The 25,936-nt window shown below is 44.7% G+C and overlaps 1 protein-coding gene across 3 annotated transcripts in view; it reads right to left on the reverse strand.

Annotated features, from left to right (window-relative positions):
- KDM5B (lysine demethylase 5B) overlaps window positions 1-25,936 on the reverse strand; it is a 211,111-nt gene that overhangs the window by 142,901 nt on the left and 42,274 nt on the right. For 2 of the 3 annotated variants that reach the window (XM_030561061.1, XM_030561059.1), the window contains exons 3-6: window positions 21,638-21,760; window positions 18,870-19,040; window positions 17,176-17,232; window positions 4,328-4,462 (exon numbers count right to left, since the gene is read on the reverse strand). In XM_030561061.1, the coding sequence (XP_030416921.1) occupies window positions 4,328-4,462; window positions 17,176-17,232; window positions 18,870-19,040; window positions 21,638-21,760 (486 nt within the window). The remainder of the gene's footprint in view (window positions 1-4,327; window positions 4,463-17,175; window positions 17,233-18,869; window positions 19,041-21,637; window positions 21,761-25,936) is intronic. The other variant, XM_030561062.1, reaches the window with a different exon arrangement.

Here is a 25,936-nt window from a genome sequence, read left to right on the forward strand (position 1 = left end):
TTAGGCTTTGAGAGACTGTTTTCAACAAAACCTAATTTGGGTGCAAATTTCATTAATATCCCTGCTGTCAATAAATAAGGACAAATTTTTACCCAAAACCTAAAAATTCCAACAGCTATTCATCATCCCCAGCACACACAAATTACTATACCACTTGTTTTGCAAATATAGGGGATGGGGGTGTAGGCAATGTGACCTAATGGTCACAGCTGGGCTGGGGTCTACATGTCAGGGACAGTAGTCACTGAGCAGCAGTTAGAGGAATCACTAGAGCCAGATTCAGTAAGCAAGAGTTGGGGTCAGAATCAGGCTGAGATCGGAGACCAGAGATTAGGAGACAAGGTGAAGTCTGAGTCACAGCAGGCCAAAATCTGGGTGCCTACCCACCACACAACTTCCTGGGTCAATCCCCAGGGTTAAATAGGGCATATGGCCAATCAGAGGACAGCAGGGTACTGTCACTCTGGCTCCCTTGGAAGGTACTTTTTGTGGCACCTACTTTCCACAGTACGCCCCAGCTGTAGCTCTGCATGGCCTCCTAGTACCACTGTAGGAACGTCAGCCAGTCCAGGCTCTGTAGACCCAGCTCCTAGTTCACAGACCCTTACAGCAAAAGAAGTGGTAAAAGCCAATTGTCAAAGCTTGTCTCTCTCATTAGAAGAAGTTGGTCCAATAAAAGATATTGGGGTGGGGGGAGGCAGGGATAGCTCAGTGGTTTGAACATTGGCCTACTAAACCCAGGGTTGTGAGTTCAATCCTTGCAGATGGCATTTAGGGATCAGGGCTAAGTAAATAAATAAATACATAATTGGGGATTGGTCCTGCTTTGAGCAACCCTGATATTCTATGACTTCTACCTCACCACCTTGTCTTTCTAATTATCAGCTAAGATATTTTAAAATATGCTGGACAAAAAGCTTGAGAATACAAGCACTAGACCCTCATCTGGGACAACAGAGTAAGTAAATCTAGTTAATATTTTCTGCTCTAATTTCTAGGATTTAATCCCTGTATTTTGTGTAGAAACCCAATTTAGAATTATTTTAAAATCTTTTATATCTTATAAGAACTATTTAGCATAGTCAACTTGCTTTTTCCTTTATTTGGTCTCCTAACTCTGAGATCATCATATATTAGCTAAGGCAGTGTAACTACTGGGTTTCTGGGAACTGGGCGGGCAGAAGCCCGCCCATTGCTAACAGATTCCCCCCTCAGCCTAAGGGGAGGACCCACAGGACCTCAGAACCCCACTGATTCCAGGGTACAACTAATAAAAGAACAGGAACAGGAGTGCGGTCAAAGGGTCATAAGAAGGGATCCTGATGGGGACACCGAGCAGAGAACCCTGGACAGCGCCCACTGCTCCTCGAAGGCGTCAAGGGAGCCAGTGGACGCAGCCCAGAGGAACTCCACCCGGATGCGTGATCGGACCATGGAGCGGAAGCAAGCCCCACAGTCACCGGAGTCTCCATCGGCCAACCTCCTCTCCCTGGTTGTGTAGATGGCCATTTTAGCCAGGGCGAGGAGGAGGTTGACCAGGAGGTCCCGCAACTTTGTGGGGCCATGGATAGGGAGTGCATAGAGAAGGAGGTGGGGGGAAAAGTGCAGCCAGAAACATAAGGCAGTGTAGCGAGGCAGCTGCCCCACTTCTGGAGAACAGGTGTTAAAAGCAGCCAAGCTAGGCTGATTGAGCTGGCCACAGCTGTGGTTGCTTCCCCAATTAGGGCCCAGCTGGCCCTGATAAGAGGGCAGTGGGCCAGAAGCTGGAGGAGTCTCACTCTAGCCCTGGAGTGAGAAGGGCTAGCTGCCTAGGAGCAAGGTACCTGAGGTGGAGCAGTGCTGGAGAAGAGCAAAGGGAGCTGGGGAGCTCCAGCTTGGTAAAACCCTCAGGCTGCAGGCCTTGGTGAAGGCCTACAGAGGTACTGGGGCTGCAGAGACACAGCCAGGGAATAGGCAAAGGCAGCAGATCCTAACCCCTTGACAATGATGAGTAGCCATTACAGACTGCAGTCTGCCCCAGAGAAAGGGGGCTAAATGATGACTGGCAGTAGCCACTGAGGCAAGGTGAGTTTAGAGGGTTGGGGACTCCCCTGGGAGGGGAGACCCAGAGCAAGGGGTACTGCTGGGGAAGAACCCTGAGGTAAAGGGCACTGGGGTCCAGGAGGGACATGGGATCAGCAGCAGGCAAGACACCGGCCTGCAGAGGGCACGCCATATGCTGGAAAAGACCGGTGACATTGCACACTCTATGATTTTATGAAAATATACTAATATAACTGGAATATGCTTCATGCAAAAGGTCTTGTAAGGTATCATTACAAAGTTTATAATGTACTGAGTGCTGTCATCCTATTTGTATAAATGTACCACTCATGTATCGAAAACTAGAAATATGAAAAAAAAATTCTTGAGGGCCTATTGTAATTATGCAAAGTGTAGGCCATTAATGTTGGTTTGGAATCTTGATGATTCCCATTAACCAGGACAATTATCTGCAGACGGCTCTGTTTTACTTGTAAGGCTCCCTGTATACCTGTGTGCTGGCAAGTGGATAATGAAGTCTTACAGTGACATGTGATCATGTCACCTGAACTGGAATCCATCTTTAACCTGGTGCTTTTCCATTGAAAAGGTGGGGGTGGGAACCCAGAGAGAGACAGGATTTCCATCTTATGCAAAACATCTATAAATGGGTGGAACAGAACAAAGAGGAGCCATCATGAAGAATCCCCTAGCTACCACTTAAGCTGGAACAACGGCTATACCAGGGGAAAGGATTGTGCCCAGACTAGGAAGGCGTCTAGTCTGTGAAAGAAACTTATTGAAACCTCTCTCAGGGTGAGATTTTATCTGTACTCAATTGTATTACTGTATTAGGCTTAGATTTGCGTGTTTTATTTTGCTTTGCTTGGTAATTCACTTTGTTCTGTCTGTTACTACTTGAAACCACTTAAATCCTACTTTCATTTTTTACTTATTAATTAACTCAGTATGTACTAATACCGGGGGGGGGAAGAGAAAACAGCTGCGCATATCTCTATGTTATAGAGGGCGAACAATTTATGAGTTTACCCTGTATAAGCTTTATATAGGATAAAACGGATTTCTTTGGGTTTAGACCCCACTGGGAGTTGGACATCTGCGTATTAAAGACGAGCACTTCTGTAAGCTGCTTTCAGTTTAGCCTACAGCTGTTAAGGGATGTGGTTCAGACCTGGGTCTGGGTTTGCGGCAGGCTAGCGAGTCTGGCTCAAACCAGGCAGGGCACTGAAGTCCTAAGCTGACAGGGCAGGAAAGCAGGGGCAGAAGTAGTCTTGACACATTGGGAGGCAGCTTCCAAGCGGGGTTCTGTGATCTAATCTGTCACAAGAGCTAATTCCCAGACGACCAGCTGGAGGCACCAGGCCAGTGAGTCCTTGACCTTGCTACTGGTAGTAATTCAAACTCTGCACACATCTACAATGTAATCAGATAACTGAGAATATATTCTTCTTCCCCAGAAATCTCTCTCAGGCTGGTATTTTCTCTGAGATTTACTTTTTCTGTCAAGTGCTTCTATCCTAGACATTCAACTCACGTTAATTTCTCTGTCATTAATTCTTCCTATTGTCTTTAGACTTTTTTTTCCACTAAATTGCCCAATTTCGCACAGTTCAGAAAGGGCCTACAGTTGTCATCACAGTTCTCTTAGTTCTGAGCTCTTAACTTTTAAAGCGTTTTATTTACCAACTGAGATTTAGTCCTATGTACCTTAGAATTACAGAAAAAAACTACATTCAAAGAAGCTTGCAAAATCAGACACTCAGAAGTTATTTCTTAACTGTATTAAAAATGCCTGTGCAATCTTAATTTGGTGCTCTTGTGAATACTGTATGCATTTTCAAATAATCTTTAATTTACATAATCACATGTTACTTTTTCCACAGAACCCCTGCTTCATTAAGTACACAGGATAGACAGGTCCCAAGGAAAGTTGCATCAGATTAATGCAGGTTTAACTCTTACTGAATTTGGTTTAGCTTGAATTAGTGAATTACCAAATTAAGATAAATCAAGTTAAGCAAGAATCAAGCCAGTTTAACCACTGTTTAACCGAACTGAGAATAAAGCACTCTGATTCTGTAACAAGAGTGATACATTGAGTTAATCAGGAATAGCTCTCCATGAACAGGTTTAATAACCTGTTAAATTTATTACTGTGAATAAAAAGCTAAATTAGCTCCCCAAAGTTAATAGTTTGTGCCATCCTGGCTGGAAAACTACTACTGCATTATGGTTTTCAAACTAAGATAAAGCCCAACATTTATCCACCTATATATTCTCTCACCTCCGCTCTCATGCGTTTTGCTCGACGTGCAGGGGGACAAGTTTCAGATGGCTGAACGGACTGTCTCTGGGGAATATCATGGGGTTTGTATTCCTTGTCCTTCGTATCACTGGGGAGGTCTGGCTTCTGCAAACACTAAAATACAGGCACAATTGTGATTACTTACTTTTCTCTACACCACTAACAGAATTCCACCTCACACAAAATTGTGTAGAACCTTTTCCGGGCTAGAGTGAAAAGAGTACATTACTGTCACTTTGCTGTAGAAACAAAATATTGAACAGTTGTTAGCTGTAACCACTGTAACAGTGTCTGCTTAAACATGTAAGCCACAATATGATTTGTTATTTCAACACAATGGTGGAAATAAAATGTAAGATTAAGAAGGCAGTGTTTTGTTTTTAAAAAAGGGAAATCTGATTAATCTGTTAATATTGTTACTGGTCTGAAATTCTCCAGTGGAACATTTCCATCAGATAATGTGGCACATTCATCAAAATCTAACATATGTCACAGAGACTATTCAATTTCCATGAAAGTGCATTGGAAAACTGTCAGATTTCCCGATTATCTTGGCAGGCTGATTGGGAGTTGAGAGCGTGGAGCCAATTCATCTGGTGGGCTGCTGTTCAGCAGGGCTTTCAACTCCTCCACAGCTCACCACATGCACCAGGCACCTACAAGCTCTGGGAGCACTGACAACCCAGCCTCCCATGACAGCCAACTGTCCTTATAGACTTTAAGGCAGTGGTGGGGAACCTTTTTTCTGTCATAGGCCATTGATCCTGGGGGGCAGGGGGAATCAATCATGGGCCACCGCAACTTCAGCCACACCTCTGCTCTTCCCCCAGCCCAGATCCAGCTGCAGTTCCACTATGCCCCCTCCTCTGCCCTCAGCCAAGCTCTGCCCTCACTACCTCTCCATCCCCAGGCCAGCTTTGCCTCTAACCCCAGTTGCTCACCCCCACCTTCAGTTCTGTGCCCAGCTCTGCCTTCAGCCCAAGCCCTTATGGTGAGGAAGCCTTGGCTGTGCAGTAATGGGGGATGGGAGGGCACACCATGGACAAATTCCATTACTGGTAAGAGAGGGTGCAACAGGAAAAGTTTGGGCACCAGTGAATTAGACCTAACCATGTGGGCAAGACCCAACTCACAGACACCTGGGATCGAGGGACATAATCATTCCCCTCTACTCGGCATTGGTGAGGCCTCAGCTGGAGTACTGTGTCCAGTTTTGGGCCCCACACTACAAGAAGGATGTGGAAAAATTGGAAAGAGTCCAGCAGAGGGCAACAAAAATCATTAGGGGCCTGGAGCACATAACTTATGAGGAGAGGCTGAGGGAACTGGGCTTGTTTAGTCTGCAGAAGAGAAGAATGTGGGGGGATTTGATAGCTGCTTTCAACTACTTGAAAAGGGGTCCCAAAGAGGATGGATCTAGACTGTTCAGTGGTAGCAGATGACAGAACAAGAAGTAATGGTCTCAAGTCGCAGTGGGGGAGGTTTAGGTTGGATATTAGGAAGAACTTTTTCACTAGGAGAGTAGCGAAGCACTGGAATGGGTTATCTAGGGAGGTGGTGGAATCTCCTTCCTTAGAGGTTTTTAAGGTCAGGCCTGACAAAGCCCTGGCTGGGATGATTTATTTAGGAATTGGTCCTGCTTTGTGCTAGTTGGACTAGATGACCTCCTAGGGTCCCTTCTAACCCTGATATTCTATGATTCCTTCTCTCTTTCAAAATGGCACTCATTCATGCTGTCAGAGAACCAAGGTACCTTGAAAAGTAGCCCATTTTAAAAATAAAATTGTACTGGCAATATAATAAGAGTAGCCAGTTGTTTTAGCATCAAGGTAGAATTTCAGCATTATAAAACACTAACATATTACAAAAATCAATTATGACCTCACCATTAAAATGAAGTACATAGGAAATTAAAAAGAGAAGATTACTCACCCTGTGCAGTAACTGAGTTTCCTTGAGATGGTTGTCCCTGTGGGTGCTCCACTTTAGGTGTCTTGGCGCCCTGCACTTGTAATTAGAGAACTGTAGTAGCAGTGCCATGGTTGGCCATGCACACGTAGCACCCATCTAAGCAGTTACCTAGTGTGCGCAGCCAACTGATCCCCAGTTCCTTCTCTACCCCAGAGGATCAGCGTGAAACTCCAAAGTAGAGGGGAGATGGGGCGACAGTGGAGCACTCACAGGAACATGTCAAACAACCTCAGTTACTGTACGGGGGAGTAACCACCTCTTCTTCTTCGAGGAGCATCCCCTGTGGGTGGCTGCACTTTAGGTGACTATGAAGCAGTGCCCCTCGGGGGTGAGGGGGCGCGACTTCAGAGTTCTTTTATTGATGGTGGCTAGCACCGAGAGTCCAAGCTGTGTGTCTGCAGTTGATCGTTGCTTGAGATCATAGTGTTTAGTAAAAAAGTGTGGGCAGAGGCCCAGGCAGCTGCTTTACAAATGGGTATATTATTGAGACATGCTGTTGATGCTGATGACACTCTGGTGGAGCGTGTGCGAACTTCTGGTGGAGCCAGGAGGTTGCTCTGCTGGTAACACAAATAGATACAGCCTGACATCCATTTAGATAGTCTGACCCTTTGATCGTTCTGTTATAGAGAGAAAGAGAAGAGATGATTTTCTAAATGTTTTTGTTCTTTCTTGATAAAAGGCTAGTGCTCTGCGGACATCAAGCGTGTGAAGAAAAGCCTCCCTGTTGTCGGCATGTGGTTTCAGGAAAAAAACACAGGTAAGTATATAGGTTGATTTAGATTAAACTGCGAGGCAACCCTAGGTATGAATTTGGGGTGCGGCCATAGGATCACTTTGTCTTTACAGAATGTGGTATAAGGTGGGCGAGTCATTTGGGCACGTATCTCTCCCACTCTTCTTGCCGAAGTGATGGCGACGAGGAAGGCCACCTTCATCGATAGATGTAGCAATGAACAAGTCACTAAGGGTTCAAATGGTTTCTCGAGGTTAAGGTCCAACATGGGAGTACGGTCTTTTAGCGTTGGGTAGGTATTTATCATGGCTTTTAGAAAACGCTTAGTTGTTGGATGGGCAAAGATAGTGGCCCCATCCACGTTATCGTGTAACGAGATGATTGCAACTAGGTGTACTCTGATGGAGCTGATGGATAGCCTCAATTTTTAAAAATCCAATTTTTAAAAATTTTTTTTAAAAATCAAGAACCCTGGGCAGTAGGGCCGACTGTGGGAAATATGGCTAGCCTCGCACCAGGTGCGAAATTGTGTCCACTTCTATGTGTATGTTTTTCATGTGCTTAGTCTGCGACTGTTCAAGGGTATGTCTAATTTCTTTGAAATAGTCTTTGTCAATACTCAATAGCCATGGAGAAACCAGGCCTTGAGAAGGAGAAGAGATAAGCTGGGGTGACTGATGTGTCCTGAGTTCTGGATCAGGAGGTGAGGTATTAAGGGGAGAGTTCGAGATGGTTTCACTGCCATCTGTCTCAGATATGGGAAATCATATTTGTCTGGGCCATGCAGGTGCAATGAAAATGACACTGGACTTGTCTTGTCTGATCTTGTGTATAATCCGACTCAGAAGTGGGATCGGAAGGAACGTATACATTAGCAGCGCTTTGCATTGTGAGTTGTTGAAAACAGGTCTATAGTGGGGAATCCCCGTAGGCTGAATATGGTGGTGAAAGTTGCATAATCCATCTTTCACTCATGGGTTTGTGAGAAGTCTGATGTCCCAGCAATTAGGATACCAAGATGTCTATACTGCTGGGGATGCACCAATTCCAGAGGTGTATTGCCTACATGCACGGAGGGTATGATCGAGCTTCCCCCTGGTGGCGCATGTAGAACATGCATGCTGTGTTGTCCATAGGGACTTTGATAGTAGTGTTGTGGATTAGAGGAAGAAAATGCTCACATCCGTTTCTGACTGCTCTTAGTTCTGGTATGCTTATATGCAAATTGTATTCCGCTGCGGACCAATGACCTTGGATCATGTCCCCATGTGGGAGGCATCCGCAGTGATCATTATGGTAGGAGCTTTCTGTTGAAATGGGACACTTGAGCAGACGTTTTGTGGTAGTGTCCACCACTCGAGGGAATCCTTTACCTTGCAGGGCATGGTGAGCCACCTGTTGAGAGAGTGCTTGTGTGGTACATAGCAAGTGTGAAGACAGGCTTGTAGGTATCTCATATGCAGTCTGGCACGTTTGATGATGAAAGTCATAGTGGCCATGTGCCCCAAAAAGTTGTAGGCATGTCCTGGCAGACTGTCTGTGACCATAGTAATCAGAGTGTTTAAGCTGAGGAAGCACTGTTGGGGTAACCTCACTGTTGCCGTGAGGTAGTAGAGAAAGGCCCCTATAAGTTCCAAATTGTTGGACAGGAACCAAGCTGAACTTTTGAAGATTTATTTGAAGTCCAAGATTCATAAAGAAGGCTATTGTGGTCTGTGTGGCTTCTAGTGCTGCCTGCTGTGTTGGTGCTCTTAACAGGCAGTCGTCCAGGTATGGGAAAATCATGGACTCCCAGTCTGCGGAGGTGAGCTGCAGTGATGGTGAGGACCTTGGAAAGACCCTTGGGGTGACTGACGGTCCAAAGGGCAGCACTTTGTATTGGTAATGTTGATGTCCTAGGGTAAAGCGCAAGAATCTTCTGTGTGCTGGGTGAATGGTGACATGAAAGTAAGCATCCTGCAGGTCAAGGGACAAAAGCCAATCTCCTTTCTCTAATGCCGGAATTATCGTCGATAGGGTCACCATTTTGAATCAAGTATCAGGGGGTAGCCATGTTAGTCTGTATCCATAAAAACAACAAGGAGTCCGGTGGCACCTTAAAGACTAACAGATTTATTTGAACATAAGCCTTCATGGGTAAAAACCCATTTCTTCAGATGCATGGAGTGAAAATTACAGATCCAGGAATTATACACGGACACATGAAGAGAAGGGAGTTACCTCAAGGGGAGAACCAGTGTTGGCCCTGTAATTTTCACTCCATGCATCTGAAAAAGTGGATTTTTTACCCACGACAGCTTATGCCCAAATAAATCTGTTAGTCTTTAAGGTGCCACCGGACTCCTTGTTGCATTTTGAATTGCTGCATTCTCACAAACTTTTTGAGTTTGCATAAATCCAGAATGGGTCTTCATCTGCCATTCTTTTTCTGAGTGAAGAAATAATGGGAATAAAATCCTCTTCCCCTGTGTAGAGCTGGTACTGGTTCCACGGCCCCCCCAGTTGCAGGAGTTGGTTTATTTCCTGTTGTAACAGAGGCTCATAAGAGGAGTCCCTGAAGAGGATAGATAGGTGAGAGAGAAATAAATGGGATGGAGTAATCCTGCTGGATAATTTCCAGGATCCATTTGTCTGTAGTGATGTTGTTCCAGACTGGGTAATATGATGACAGGCAGTCTCCGAATGACGTTACAATGGGGCTGAGATCTGTAAACAGAAAGTATATAGAGGTCTCAGACCCTCGACCAGACCTTTAAAACGATTGCCTGGAGATGGAAGGCTGGGATGTGGAAGGCTGGTCTTGATTCTGCCTTCGCCCCATCTGCCTCTGTTTGTGGCATTAGCTATAGTGTCTTTGGGGCTGAGAGTATGGTGCAGTCCAGAGTTTTTGGTTATAAAACTTGCCTTGCTTTTTCTTGCTTCCAGGGACATAGATGCCTGGAGTCTTTAAGGTGGCCTGGGACTCCTTTAAAGTATGTAGGGACAAGTCTGTGGATTCTGCAAACAATTTCTGACTCTCAAAGGGTAGGCCTTCCATAATAGCCTGCACCTCCCTAGGTAATCCAGACAGGTGGAGCTAGGATGCCAGACACATGACCACGGAGTTCACAATGGAGCATGCTGCTGTGTCCGTGGAATCAAGGAAGGGTTGGAGGGACACCCTTGCAACAAGAGTGCTTTCGGAGATGTTGGATTTCTACACTTCTCTTGTCTTTCAGCAGGTGTTCAATAAAGGCTGACATTTTAGAAAATAGATTGTGTGTACACTTTGCCAGCAGTTCAGAGTAATTTGTAATGCAGAATTGTAAGGTGGTGGAAGAATAAGCTTTGCTCCCAAAGAGGTCTAGATTCTTTCAGTCCTTGTCACAAGGGGTGGATCTAGACTGTTGTTGTTTGCCCCTTTGATTTACTGCCTCCACCGCCTGTGAATTAGGAGTGGGGTGGGTAAATAGAAATTCAGCCCCTTTTGCCAGCATGTAATATTTTTTGTCCAACCTTTTGCAGGAGGGAGGGGCTGCAGCAGGTGTCTGCCAGATGGTTTTCACAGGGTCCATTATGGCAGCATATTTTTGCTAATGGGAACGCCTAGAGAATGTCTATTCACTTATATTGTGTCTCAAGGAGCTCAGATAAGGAGATGTTGAGGGATTCCACTACCCTCGTAAAGAGGTCTTAAAATGGCTTGAAGTCATCCCCTGAACTGGGGGGGGTGGTAGCATAATTGTTTCATCTGGGGATGACAATGAAATGCATGTAAGTGGCAAGGTGTCTCCTCCTGTTCTTCAGTCTCCTCATCCTGGGCCTCTGAAGGAGCTGGGTCTGTTGGTGAGAGAGAGCAGGGTGTTCTGAAGAATGGTGGGTTAGGAGGCCTAATATTCTGGGCTCTATAGATGGCCCAAGGGTCCTAGTTTGGCCAGTTGGGTGGCAGGGCAATAGGAGGTGGCATCTGCCAGCCTTGCATGTCTACCAACGGAGAGAGAAGTGGCGAGGTGTGTACATCCCTGAGTCATCCTCCCCCTCATCATCATCACTAGAGAGGGGAGACACTGAAGGCCCTTGAGTGAGGATCAGGGTTGGTGCAGGCCTTGCTGAAGTACCATTGGTACTGAATAAGGGGGTCCCAGGAACAGAAGAAACTGCCAGGTCTGCCTGTCTGCCAAAATGCTGTGATACCAAGAAGCTCGGCGCTGGAGATGGCAGGGCAGTGTGAGAGAAGAGGGTGAGAACTGTCGGTGCCGAGATCTTGCTGAGCTGTGTATGTGCAGCAGGTGGCGCCACTGTACTAGTAAATGTCACGATATTCTTCAGCCCCATTGGGGCCATGCTAAGAAGCTTAGTTTTAGGGCACACCCGTGACTGAGAGCCTGCCCATACTAGGTCCTTGCAAAGTCTCTGTACAGGACGTTCCTGTTGCCTCTCGGTGCCATTGGTACTGGGGCAGATTTTTCTCCGAGAGACCATTTTCTTTAGGCGTTCTCACTGTGGAGATGAATGAGAGTGGTGTTTGGTCACCTTTTTAGGGACAAGGTTCTTAGAGACCATCTTAGTTGTGGTGCCCCTGTCTACTGCTGGTGACCGTTGGTCTGGACTCTGGGCTGGCCTGAGAGATTTCTCCATCATTAGTAATTTAGGTTGAAGGTCCCTGACCTTCCATGTCCTGACAGTCAGTTTTTTACAATCAGGATACTTTTGGGGAATATAGGTCTCTCTGAGGCAGTGGACGCACTGAGCGTGCCGTTAGAAATGGATATTGAGAGCCTGCAGGTCAGGCAGCATTTAAAGGCAGGGGAACCAGGCATACCTGAAAGAGGGAAGCTCTGGAGAAAAATGGGGTCAGCCCATTTTTATTTAGTCATTATTGACACCGGTCCGCCAGGTGGCGAAAGAGGGAAAACGACAAATTAAAAAAAAAAATTATATGGAAGAAAATAAAAACTAAAGTTAACTCAAATTAACTAGGATTTATGGGATAGAAAGAGAAATATTGAGCTATCTACACATTTGGAGACACGCTGCTGTCACTCCAACTCAAGCCAAAGGCGACAGAGAAGAAACTGGGGGTCAGTTGGCAGCACAGGCTAGGTAACCGCTTGGAGCAGTGCGAGGCGGCCAGCCAGGGCTCTGCTACTACAAATCTCCAATTACACGTGCAGGGCACCAAGACACCGCAAGTGGAGCACCCACAGGGACACTCCTCAAAGAAGAATATCTCTTACAAGCAACCCAGTGACTATCCAGAGTACCAGATTTTTAAGAGCAGGCATGTAATGTAGACAGCAAAAGACAGTGCTCTGATTTACAAGTCAATTTTTCCCTAGACCTAGACCTTTCAGAAGTGGCGTGCCGAGTCTTCATTTATTCACTCTAGTTTAAGGTTTCGAGTGCCAGTAATACTTTTTAACATTTTTAGAAGGTCTCTTTCTATAAATCTATAATATAACACTAAACTATTGTTGTATGCAAAGTAAATAAGGTTTTAAAAATGTTTAAGCTTCATTTAAAATTAAATTAAAATGCAGAGTCCCCTGGACTGGTGGCCAGGACCTGGGCAGTGTGAGTGCCACTGAAAATCAGCTCACGTGTTGCCTTCGGCACCCGTGCCATAGATTGCCTACCCCTGCCCTAGACCAAAATAAATCCCTCATGCTCTGTTTGAATAGAAGTAGAAGTGGAGTCATTGGTTCTGGGGTTCTCTCTTTGGCTTTTGGTACTAGGCAATGGGAACAACTCTTCACCCTTGAGGAGTATTTTGCTGATCTGTACATAAAATGTCCCTTCCATCCTCTGGATTAATCTTTATAAATCTTCCAGGAGAGACACTCCAATCCTTTTCCAGCCATTTCTAGGAAGGGTGGTCTTGTTTGTTCCCTCTCAATAGGAGACCTTGGTATGCCACTCTGAGATGAGTCCAACTGGAACCATCACTGAACAGCCTGGTAGGATACAGGCAGGGTGGACTTGAGCTGCCTTCTTTAGGACATTGTCACCCTTAGGAGTGACATCACCCTTAGGAGTGACCTCTTCCTCTAACAATTTTAGCTACTTTTTACCTCGCAGCCCCCCATCTTCATGACTATGGACTTACAGTGAGAATGTCATGCTACTCACGAAGCCTGGAGCAACAGAGCAGTTCCAAAGAAAGCTGAACCAAAGCTAGTCTGATCACCCCATACTTCTATAAAAGATCTTTATGGGGAAATTTTTAGGGAGTTTTGAGGCTTATCTCTTCCTTTCTACTCCCACTGTAATCTCCAGTATTTCTCTACCTTTTTGTTTATCACACTCCTTGGCTGCGGTGTCCTTGAAAGGCATTCCCATTCATACCTGCTAGAAGATTGACCCTGATCTGATGAAAGAAGTGGAAAAAGTGAGGATATGTTTTTGAAGCTTCTCCAGTCTGAAGAGGCTGCTGTCCGGGAGAGTACAGACTGGAGGGACCACAGGGAGATCAGTCAGAAGGATCAGAATTGGAAGGACCAACTATTCAAGGAAAACCAGAGCGGCCAAAAGGTACATCAACAAGTGCACCAGGAACATAGTTCTGCAACATCTGTTTGCTTGAGCAGAGTCCATCCAAAAACATCCAAAGACCACCTCCCCACAGCCTTTGCATCTCATTCACAATTCAATGTCCACAAGACCACACTCCCCACCCACACATAAGGCACCAGCACAACCTACAGCCTTTTCTCTACAATTCTTTGATGGTGGAAAACAAGGACTATGACTATGCATACACTGACAAACACCCAGCACTTTGCTTATTTAAAGCTAGTAATATAGATGTAAAGCTTAATATGGTTATATAGGTGTCAACCCTCAAAGTTTACTGTTGCTAATAAATTTGTTCATTTGCACACAAAATTGTAGTTTTCTGAAAAATCACAAAATATTTATTGGATATCAAACAAATGTTAAAGACCAAAGCATCACCTACTCTCACCAAATTCATAAGAGGTATTTACAAATGATTTAAAATCCAGATTCAAGGCAAAACACAAAGTACACAAAAGTAGCACACCACAATAATATGGCACACTGTTAAAGTGATATTTTAAGGCCTCCCTCAGCCATACAGCTCCTTGATGAAGTTTGGTTACTGCCCTTGTGTCTGGCTGTTCAAAATCAGCAGACAGTCTTTCCACTTCCCTGCTCCATCCTGACAGTAAAGTTTCCCCTTCGCTTCACAAATATTATGCAATATTATTCTACAACAAGAATAGCTGCCTTACTGGAGATCCAGCCTTCCCATGAGACCTCGCCAGAGGCCTTTCAACCTAGCAAAAGCACATTCAACAGTCATCCTGCACCTGCTCAGGCACTAGGTAACTCTCCTTGCTACTGTATGGGCATCCAGTGTATGGTTTCATAAACAAGGGAATCAAAAAATAGGCTGGCTCCCCCAGAATCACTATTAGCATTTCAACCCCACCCATATGAATGTCTCAGTCTGGGAAGTATGTCTATGCTTGCCAGGGCCAGCTCCAGCTTTTTTGCCGCCCCAAGCGGCGAGGGGGGGTGGGGGGGAGAGAGATAAAGCTGCGATCAGCAGCACTTGGGCAGCAGCTCTATCCCACCGCTTCATTCTTTGGTGGCAATTCGGCGGCGGGTCCTTCGCTCGGAGAGGCACTGAGGGACCCACAGCCGAACTGCTGCTGAAGACCCGGACGTGCTGCCCCTTTCCACTCTGCCCCAAGCACCTGCTCTCTTTGCTCGTGCCTGGAGCCTGCCCTGATGCTTACATCTTTCGGAAAAGTCCAGTATACCTCAAAATGCAAGTGTCACATACATGCTGTCCATCCAACAGTAATGTCAGTGAAATATCCCCAGTGATCCATCAATATTTGCACAGCCATGGAAAAGTACTCCTTCTGCTCGTGTACTCAGTGGCAAGATGGGATGGCCCAGAACTGGTATTTGCATCTCCTCTATCACCTTGCACACACTTTGGTGGGAGGGGGAGAAGAACCATTGCTTCAAATCCTTCTTCTATTTCTTGCATGTTCCCCAGAGTCACAATACTGTGCAGCACAAAAGGCTTCATGGCCTTGCACACCACGATGATAACTGCTCCCACAGTAGATTCTACAATTCTGAACTGATTGCCCACAGCCCAAAAGTAGCATGAGGTTGCAAGCTTCGAGAGCATGATTGCTAGATGCTTTTCCACTGTCAAAGCAGCTCTCATTCTGGTGTCTGCAATGGATTGCTGGGACATAGCCTCCCACATCTCAAAGTTTTGCAGCCACTGCTGGTTGCCACAGATCTGTATCACAATGTGATGTGTTCCACTGCTCAGTGCTTGTTTCTTGCTCCCAGAAATGCTGATCCACTGTGTGGAGCTGATCAACAAATGTCTGAAGCATCCTCAAGTTTCTATGCACTGTCCACATCATTCACTCATCCACCTCAGTGCATCCTGTCTCATCTTCATCAAAAGCACCACTGTTCACTGTTACAGTGGTAGTCACTGAAGTTCTGCAAGTACAGAATAATCATGTCCTATCTCTAAAACCAGACATGAGAGTGCTGCTTAGCTGTTCTGGATCCATATTTCTAATACTGAGATGGCAAAGAGAACAAAAGCAGTACAAGGAACAGTGGGAATTTTTAAAAAGGCATGAATATGATCTAGAAGAAGCTTTAGGGAATAGAGGAAAAGGAATTGCGGGAACTTGACCCCAAGCTCCCATAATTCCCTGAGTGAAGTGTGGGTGTTCCACAATGCACTGCAAAAATGTTCTGCAAAGCACAGTGCTGGACAGTGATGTAGGATGCCTATACATGGTGCACCATAGCTTCTGCCAATATAACCTCTTATATGTGATGCCAGCAAAAACAGACAAGAGTGCATGTACTCTAGCAACATCAGCAACTGTAAGGCAGCAGAAGTTCTGGTGACAAAACATTCTAATGTAGAGATGCCCTGAGCTGAGTTTTTAATATAAAAAAGAGCAAGACCTGCTGTATTTATAATACTTAGGCTGCCTGAATCAGAAAACAATCTTAGGGAAAAAATGTGCAGGTTTACTTAAGAGTCTTTAGAATAAGTTGCAAGGACTTTTCATTCACTAGCTACAGTCTGAAGAATCATAAGAATGCTTCACATCTGCTATCCCTTACATGTAAAGCAACTGTCCTTATACACAATTATTCTGGGTAATACAACTGAGACACATCTAGCCCAGTATTAAAACGGGCAATGATGAATAAATTACTTTTTTGGGGCACTTCTTTAAGCACCTATTAATTTGCAAACTATAAAGTCAGCTTTGCCTGTTTTGATCATCCACACACATCTTCCATTCTGTCTCCATTTTTAGATTTACTGAACCATAAATGCTAAGGTTTCAGTGAAAAACTACTCGTTAAGCACCAAATTTCCTGTTTCGCTACTATATTATGTATGCAGATGGTACAATGTAAAAAGTTCTTCGATATGACATTTTCCAAAAAGGCAATAAAAAAAATATATTTAAAGGCATAATACTCATCATAAACTCAGGCTGTGGATGGGACTCAACACATTCTAAGCTACACCATAGTAGTGAGTGAAAAAATACTGCTCTCTCTATTCTTGGCTTTCACAACATCAAATAGTTTCAGACTGCACATACCAGTCTTTTGTAGATGATCTTGGCTTGCTGCAAACAGAGCTTCTTTTAAAGGCTTATTGAAATATCAAAGAAAAGGAAAACATGTCTAAAACTGACAGCTGTAAAATCCAGTAGCAGTATCCTATCTAAGAATGAAATCATTGAGGCCCAGATACTCATAATAAAAAAGATAGCTGTACAAGCAGCATCTGGGAAACCACTGCTTACTGAGAACTTGTCACAGAATGAAAAATAGATGACCTTTGGTCAGGGATATCAAATATCAATGCAAAGGAGAAATAATTCATTGTAAAATAAAATCTAAGCAGGGTAAAAACTGAGCCCAAAGAAACATTTCTATGAATTCTCTCAGTTTTTCATCCAATTCATAGAAAACATACATTAATACCACACATAGAAAGATGGAAGGAGAATATAGTAACAATTTAAATACCGCAACTTTTTTGGCGGGGGAGGTGGGGGAGAGGAGGAGAACGGGTGTTAATAAATGAAGTTAAACATACCTTTTCCAGAACTGCATGATCCACTAAACACATCAGTTTGGAACAAATGTCAGGTGCCTATTGCAAGAGAGAGCTTGGAAAGTTATATTTAAAAGGAAGTGTGACCTCATTAAATGAGATCACAAGCAGCCGCCTGAGAATTTGTGCGTTCCTAAAATGGTCCATTACTGAGAAATCATGTGTTTAACATCAGTTCTGTGAAAGACAATGGTTCTAAAGGCTTAGATTTACAGAGCATTTATGGTCATAGCCAACTCTCTATTTTAGGACACTAAATGATATGTTTCCATCTCAAAAAACATAAGAGAACAGGATCAGATGTGACAGAGTAAAATGTCTTCACAAAAGAGAAACCACAATAGCTTTAATGTTCAGAGTGAACAAAAATGGAAAAGATGCCAGTTAAACACCTTATTGAAATACTGTTGCTTTCCACCATGCAATAAGAATTACTTCAGAGGAAAGGTGAAGTGTATTTGATAAGATTGAAAACAATCTGTGGGATGAAAAACATTAAATCTAGGATAACTATCTACGTTAGCATATATGTCTAAAACCCAGTGGTCAGAATTTAAAAAAAAAAAATTGTAAGAGCCTACAGATTTTTTTTAACTATTCTTCAATGTAATAACCCCACAAGATACATAAAGAGCCTTACATTCCAGTCTCTTCTGATTTGCTCATGTCAAATCACTACTTTCATTTTGACAGCTCTAACTAACAGGCACTAACATTGCTCTTTACTGTAGACTCAATCTTCACAAGTTTTTTTATTATGAAAAGCCTGTCAGGGTAGGAGTGGTTAACACGGATTAAAATGGATATCTGCAAGTGCTACCTATGTTGGTTTCCAAAATAAACCAACACTGATCTGAAAGAAGTCTTGTACTTGGTATTAGTTTCCATCCTCATTCAAGCCTTGGTCCCACTTATTAATGGCCAAAAACTAAACATGAAGATTTTAAGTTAGAAAAACTCAGCAACAACGCTGGCAGTCTACATTATGATTTCCATAGATGATCAAAACAGCATTCCCATGTCATTCTCTCTCTCTCTCTCTCTCTCTTCATAGTGGAGATCTTTCATCATATTATGTATTAAAAAAAATGCAAAGTGAGTTGATAGATGGCTATAAAGTTACAAGACTCATTATATTCCATCCAATATCTTTAGATCACAATTATTCCTGGAGATATTATTAATTTATTCTCTGTCAGATGGATGGACAAATAAATGGTTTGTGAATATTTTAAAAGTCTGCAACGCACAGACGAGTCACAAGGAGGACATTCCAGAAAGTCTAAATATCTGCTGTAAAAATCAGGCTGTTTAAATACTGCAGAGAGGAGGAAATACAAACTGGTAGTGTCCAAACAGGTTTCATGTCTTTGAGTAAGAGGTTTCTTTGAAGAGTCCTTCACAAAATTCCAGTACTTTACCTTTCATTTGATAAAGTGCTGTCTGTGGATTACTGACATACTCATCTCATGACTTCAGTATCTAAGTAACAAAATTAAGTCTATGAAATAAATATAAATGCAATCTTTAAAGATTTTAGAAATGCTCCCCAAAAAGGAAACAACCCACTAATTGTTGGTAAATTTATCCAGGTGTTAGCTACCCAGGGGGGGGGAGTGGGGGGGGGTAAGGGGAGGAGGAGACGACACACACACACACACACACACACCACTCACCAGTAGACTAGCTCCAGACTGGAATAAGTTGTAAGGATAAAGAATACGTTCATAATGGGCACGGATGTGTGAACCGACTGCCTTGCCTGGAGCAAAACCCATTCTAATGGCTATTTTCGTCCATTTTCTCTCCTTACAGACTAAGTCAAATCCACCTTCTTCTGCAACTAGCTATAAAGGAAAAATACAATGGTCACATATACAAAAATAACGTCATTAGTGTATAAAGATTTACTGCCAGTAAAAAAAAAACCAAAAAACGAAAAAGTTACAAAGGGAAAAGTATTTCCTTTTACAGCTGCTACCATATGCAATAAATACTTTAAATACAGTTTTCACATTAAGAGAACACTGTAGCTTAAATTCTTTACTTAGGGTATGTCTATACTACGGGATTATTCTGATTTTACCGAAACCGGTATTTGGAAACAGACTGTATAAAGTAGAGTGCACACAGCCACACTAAGCACATTAATTCAGCTTTGTGCGTCCATGTACCGAGGCTAGCGTTGATTTCCGGAGCATTGCACTGTGGGTAGCTATGCCATAGTTTCCACAGTCTTCCCTGCCCATTGGAATTCTGGGTTGAGATCCCAATGCATGATGGGGCAAAAACAGTGTCGCAGGTGATTCAGAATAAATGTCGTCAGTCAATCCTCCCTCCATGAAAGCAACAGCAGACAATCATTTCGCGCTCTTTTCCTGGATTGCCCGGGCAGATGCCATAGCACGGCAACCATGGAGTCCATTCAGACTTTTTTTTACTGTCTCCGTATGTCTACTGGATGCTGCTGACAGATGCGGTACTGCAGTGCTACAGAGCAGCATTCACTTGCCTTCGCATGTTAGCAGAGACGGTTACCAGTCATATTGTATTGTCTGCTGCTTTGCAAATTGGCAATGACGGTTACCAGTCTGCTGCTGTCATGGTGCTCCTGGCTGGCCTCAGTGAGGTCGGCCAAGGGTGCATGGACAAAAACGGGAATGATTCCCCAGGTCATTCCCTTCTTTAAAGTTTTGTCTAAAGGTAGAGTGACTCCTGCCTAGAATATCAGGCAAGTCTACTAAAGAACCAGAGAGGCAAATGGCCGCTCCGGGCAGAGCCCCAGACATCCAGCTGAAATGATGAGCTGCATGCCATTTTAGGGGGTGCCCGGCAACAACCCCAACTGTTGCTTCCCTCTTCCCCCACCCCTTCTGGGAGACTGTGGCAGTTATCCCCACCATTTGTATGATGAAGTAATAAAGAATGCATGAATAAGAAAGTTACTTTATTGCATTTGCAATCAGAGATAAAGGGATCGGTGGGCAGCCTCCAGCTGCTATGATATTCCAGGCAAGACTGAATCTCTGGCGTCTCCGGCCGACCTCACCAAGGCCAGCCAGAAACACTCATGGGATGATGATGACGGATACCAGTCACATTGCACTGTCTGCCATCGGGGAGGGAAGGGGAGGGGATGCTGCTGTTTAGTGCTGCAGAACCACATCTGCCAGCAGCATCCAGTAGACATACGGTGACAATGAAAAAAGCGAGAAACCATTTTTTTCCCCTTTTCTTTCACCAGGGGGGGAGGGGGGAAGAGAGACGATTACGACGACGACATATACCCTGAATCACCCGTGACAAAGGTTTTGACCCTTCAGGCTTTGGGAGCTCAGTCAAGAATGCAAAATGATTTTCGGAGACTGCGGGGACTGTGGGATAGCTAGAGTCCCCTCCCTCCGTGAGCATCCATTTGATTTTTTGGCTTTCCATTACACTTGTCTCAGCTCCTTAAGTTTCATGCAGCACTGTGTTGAGTCCCTGTTGTGGCCTCTCTCTATCATAGCCTTGGAGATTTTTTGAAATGCTTTGGCATTTCATCTATTGGAACAGAGTTCTGATAGAACAGATTCATCTCCTCATACAGAGATCAGCTTCAGTATCTCCCATACAGTCCATGCTGGAGCTCTTTTTTGATTCTGGGACTGCATGGTCACCCGTGCTAATCGGCGCTGCACTCTGGGCAAACAGGAAATAAAATTCAGAAATTCACGAGGCTTTTCCTGTCTACTTGGCCACTGCATCTGAGTTCAGATTGCTTTCCAGAGCGGTCACAATGGTGCATTGTGGTATAGCACTTGGAGGCCAATACCGTCAAATTGCGGCCACACTAACCCTAATCTGAAATAGCAATACCGATTTCAGCACTACTCCCCTCATCGGGGAGGATTACAGATACCAGTATTAAGAGCCCTTTATATCGATATAAAGGGTTTCATTGTGTGGACGGGTGCAGGGTTAATGCGATTTAACGCTGCTAAATTCGATATAAACACATAGTGTAGACCAGGCCTTAGTTAGTCAGAAAACTTTAAGACCTCTGAAAAAGTTTAGAGATTCACAGATTCCAAGGCCAGAAGGGACCAATTGTGATGATCTGAACTCTTGTATAACACAGGTCACACAACTTCCTTTCTGGTGCATATTGTAAACCATTATTTTGGGGAAGATTAGATGCAGGTTTATAGTTCAGTCTAGCTAGAGGATTCTCTCAGGCTGCATTTCTAAGGCTCTACTACTGAATCAGCTTTCCAACACTTTTCGGCACAATATAAACCGCTCGTCTTGAATCCATTTCACAGAATATGTCTCAACGCATTAAATCATACATTAAAAACCCTCTATTGAAGTAGCTTACTAAAGACGACTTGACTTCAGTCTAGGAACAGAAGTAATATGACATCTTTTGCAATAAAACAAACTATTTTAAAAATAGTCTTACCCTATTAAGTTGAAATAAATCCAAGATCTTCCTCTCTACATGTGGAATTTTCAGTGTACATCCTTGGAGCTCCCAAAACTTTGCAATCTGGTCCAGAAAATTCAGCTTCACACGGGTCTGAGCCTAACAGAAGACAGTCAGCTTTCAATATGCAGTTCAATTTAGCTTCCACTTCCCAATGTTTTCAATATTGGAACATTTTCAAGTTCAGATCTTCGGTTATGTTCCAAAATCCCTCGACAAATGTATTTGCACTTAGTATAATAAAGCTAGACATGATTGGCTGCCTTTCATTTTTGTTTATTTGGGAAAGATGCTGGATTGACTGCATTGAAATTGAAGTTCTCCAGATATCTAGACGTACATAGCCTTGTCAATGTGCTTGAACTCTATCATAGATTGATCACATTTGTTTGGGAAAAGAAATGTCTGTCTCCACTGGGTCTTTGGCATCCCAGTTAATGCCACCAATTGTGATTTCAATTTCAATGTATCCACCATTTGAAGGCAAATGACTGGAATCAGTTTTGGGTTTTTTTTGTTTTTTTAAATAAAAAAGACTCACTATTCAATCTTAACAGCCAGTGTTACCTCCTCTATATTCCCTGGACTCAATTACCTCTCACGGTCCCTTCCAGTTCTACGATATAGGTATATCTCCATAAAACTAGCAACCAGTAACTTAAAAAAAATAAATTTAAAAAAAAAAATCATATTCTGAATCAGACAGGTAAGTGCCAGATGAATAATAGTCCAAACTCAAATACAATCCTAATGCTATCAAAATACTTTTTTTTATTTTTAATCATCACAAAGTATCTATATAAGAACTGAGCTGTGATTCATCTTATATTCAGGGGCGGCTCTAGGCACCCGCAAAGCAAGCACCTGCTTGGGGCACCCCATTTGCAGGGGCGGCAGGGATCTAGCATGGGAGCGAAGAACAAACAGGAGGCTCTTGGAGCTGTAGTTCCTTGATTAGTTCCCTGTCTATAGAGCCAGCCCTGGAGCAGGGAAAGAACTACATTTCCCAGCATTCCCTTGGCCACTACCAACTAGAAAAGAAGGAGGGGGACCTCATGCGGCTGTGCTGTGAGTGGACAGATGCACTGCGAATGGTAGGGAGACCATACTTTAACATTCAAAAAACAGGACACTCCACAGGGAGGGAAGCCCCACCCTGCCACCATCCACTCTCTCCAACTGCCCCCCACAGAAACCCTAACCCATCCAACATCCCCCCACTCCCTGTCCTCTGATCACCCCCTCCTGGGACCCCATCCCCTATCTAAGTGCCACTGCTCCTTGTCCCCTGATTGCCCCCTCCTGGGACCCCAGCCCCTATCTAAGCCTCCCTTCTCCTTGTCCCCAACTGCCCCCTCCTGAGACCCCCCCAACTTTCCCCTAGGACCGCCCCCCTACCTGTCCCCTGACAAACCCCTGGGACTCCCATGCCTATCCAACCGCTGCCTGTCCCGACTGCCCCCCCGAATCTCTGACCCATCTAACCCTCCCTGCCTCTGACTGCCCCCCCAACCTGTGCCCCATCCAACCCCCCCTGCTCCCTGTCCCTTGACTGCCCCCCCCGGAACCTCCTACCCCTTCTCCAACCCCCCAGCCTCCTTACCGTGCCACTCAGACCAGCATGTCTGGCTCCACGCAGCACCCAAACATGCTGCTGCATACATGTTGCCATGCTCCCCCACGGAACCCACAGCGCCCCCCCCCCCCACACACACACACCCAGATTTGAACACCTCAAAATTCAGGAGTGCTCAAGCTTAGTTTGGGCAGTTGTTACTTCATTTCCCCCAAATCAAATATACTGATCTACTATAACTTGCTGTAGAAAAAGTAGGATAAAATTGAGCAAGAAATGCTTCCTAGTGGTTATTAGGACTGGAATTGCTATTTTCAACAGCCACTGCCTTTTGTTTGTTTGTTTGTTTAAAAGGAAGACAGTGATATTGCATTGGCGAATTCCCCATAGAAAGGAGGAGCGGAACAAAAGAATAGTAAAAGCACCTCAATTTTTCCTCATTTATGTAGGACAATCTTATAATATGCATCCAGATATCCTCCAATCACACAAGCTGAAAACTGTTCCACTTTACTGCAACTCTGTAACCATATGGGAAGCAATCCTGTCTGTGTTTTGTGCACATCCAAAATTCCTGCTGAATGACTGAATGACCTGCTCTGGGAGTGAGTTACCAGTGACCAAGGGCTGCGGCAGAAGGAGGGTGCGGGGGGGGGAGGGAGGGAGCCTAGGGCTGGGGCAGCAGGAGGTGAGGGGGGAAGGGGAGAGCCCAGGGCTGGGGCGGCAGGGGTCGGGGGAGGGCACTGGTGGGGGGAAAAGGGGGAAGCCCAGAGCTGGGGCAGCAGGGTAAGGGCGGGGGGCGGAAGAGCCCAGGGCTGGGACAGCAAGGGGTTGCAGGGGGGAGCCCAGGGCTGGGATGGGGGGGGGGGGGAGCCAAAATTTTTTTTGCTTGGGGTGGCAAAAAACCTAGAGCCGGCCCTGCTTATATTAGCTGGAATCAAAGCTGTACCTTTGAGCTTAGAAAACATTTGCTGATATTTTAAACCCTTTGAAACTTAGAATAATGTTGTCCTCCTTACCAATCTGGTCCACTTCCATTTGATAAAAAATTATTCCACGCTCAAAGAGAACTTTAACATTACATTTCATCAGACTTAGGTGTTTAGACACTACACCATCACTAACATCAACGAGACCTGGTACAGAGTTAGTTAACATTCTGTCTGTTAGTTCAGCAACATAGTATGAAATAGATCTACTCTGGGCTTTTCTGAGAAGTGGTAATGCTACTTTAAAGTTGTAATGAACTTCTGAATCCCACAGAACCTCATATACGAAACTGCCCTCTTGTTGACTATGCCTGCTGAGAATCAACTTTCCAAGGCAGCTTTTAAAGATTTAAAATTCATGTCAGTTTTTAAATGCCTTTCGGCACAGGGAATAGGCACAATCCATGCAAAAATAAACATTTTTATATTTAAAAGAAGCTTTCAAAAATTCAGACTAAGCAACTGGCTTCAATGTGGTGAATCCAGTGACATAATGCAGGATTTTGCTGTTTGGCCAACAAGTTTGTCATACTTAATGACAGGCTATTACACATAATTCTTGGAGACAAAGTGACAGAAAATGACTAATGGCACGGCTACACTAGAGAGTTTCCCTCCGACAAACCACGAACCACACCTGTAATTACGTTTGCTTGGTGGGGTCATCTAGTCACCCCCGAGCGACATACGTTATGCCAACGTAGGCTATGTCTATACTGAAGTATAAGAACATCTTCCTGGCTCATCACCAGTGTTCACTCAAATTTTTCCCATACATGTGCAGAATGAATTTTGTACAGAACGAATTTTGTTATGTGCACCAATATGGAGGTGATATGTAACATATCACCTCCATATTGGCGAACATAACAAAATTAATGTGGCGAGAGTAGGGCCAAGGGGTTCGGAGTGTGAGAGGGGGCTCAGGGCTGGGGCAGAGGGTTGGGGTGAGGGGAGAGAGTGAGGGTTCCAGCTGGGGGTGTGGGCTCTGGGGTGAGGCTAGGGATGAGGAGTTTGGGGTGCAGGCTGCCCTAAGGCTATGGTGGGGAGAGAGAGAGAGAGAGGGGGGGGGACTCCCCGCAGCTCTCTCCCCCCACAGTAGCACCTGGGCTGTGGGGGAGAGGCACCTCTCCCTCAGGTCCAGGCCGGGGCTGAGCTGGGGCCAGGGAGGGATGTCTCTCCCACAGCCGCAACAGGTCCGGGGCTGGGGGAGGGGCATCTCTCGCCCTCATGGCCCTGAATGCCTATGCAGTGTTTAATAGGCTGCCGTGCAGTTTAGAGGGAATTAAGTTCATCACTAGCAGTCTATTCCCTGCATCTAATCCCTTCACAGCTCCCTTTCTCCACCACAAATTTATTATGCTGACCTTCAAAGCTCTCCATGTAAGCCTTCCCTTTTCTGAACTATTATCTTTCCAAGAGGTTGAGTTCGGCCACCTTCCCTCTGCCATCTATGCCAGACTTGGCCACCTGCTCAGCCACTTCTCCCACAAGCACCTCTGCGCTGTCCCCCCTGCAGTCCCTTACTCCCTGTGGAAAATTCTAAAGCCACCAGCTTATTCTCCCTCATGTCCCTCCTCAAAGCTCACACACCATAACGCATAAAGAATACTGCCATCTCAAAACAGCTCACACACCATAACGCATAAAGAATACTGCCATCTCAAAACAGCAAGGCAGGTGATGAGTTATTACTGCTACTGACCAGCT

Source organism: Gopherus evgoodei, chromosome 4 (assembly GCF_007399415.2).
Source record: "Gopherus evgoodei ecotype Sinaloan lineage chromosome 4, rGopEvg1_v1.p, whole genome shotgun sequence".
Taxonomy (NCBI): domain Eukaryota; kingdom Metazoa; phylum Chordata; order Testudines; family Testudinidae; genus Gopherus; species Gopherus evgoodei.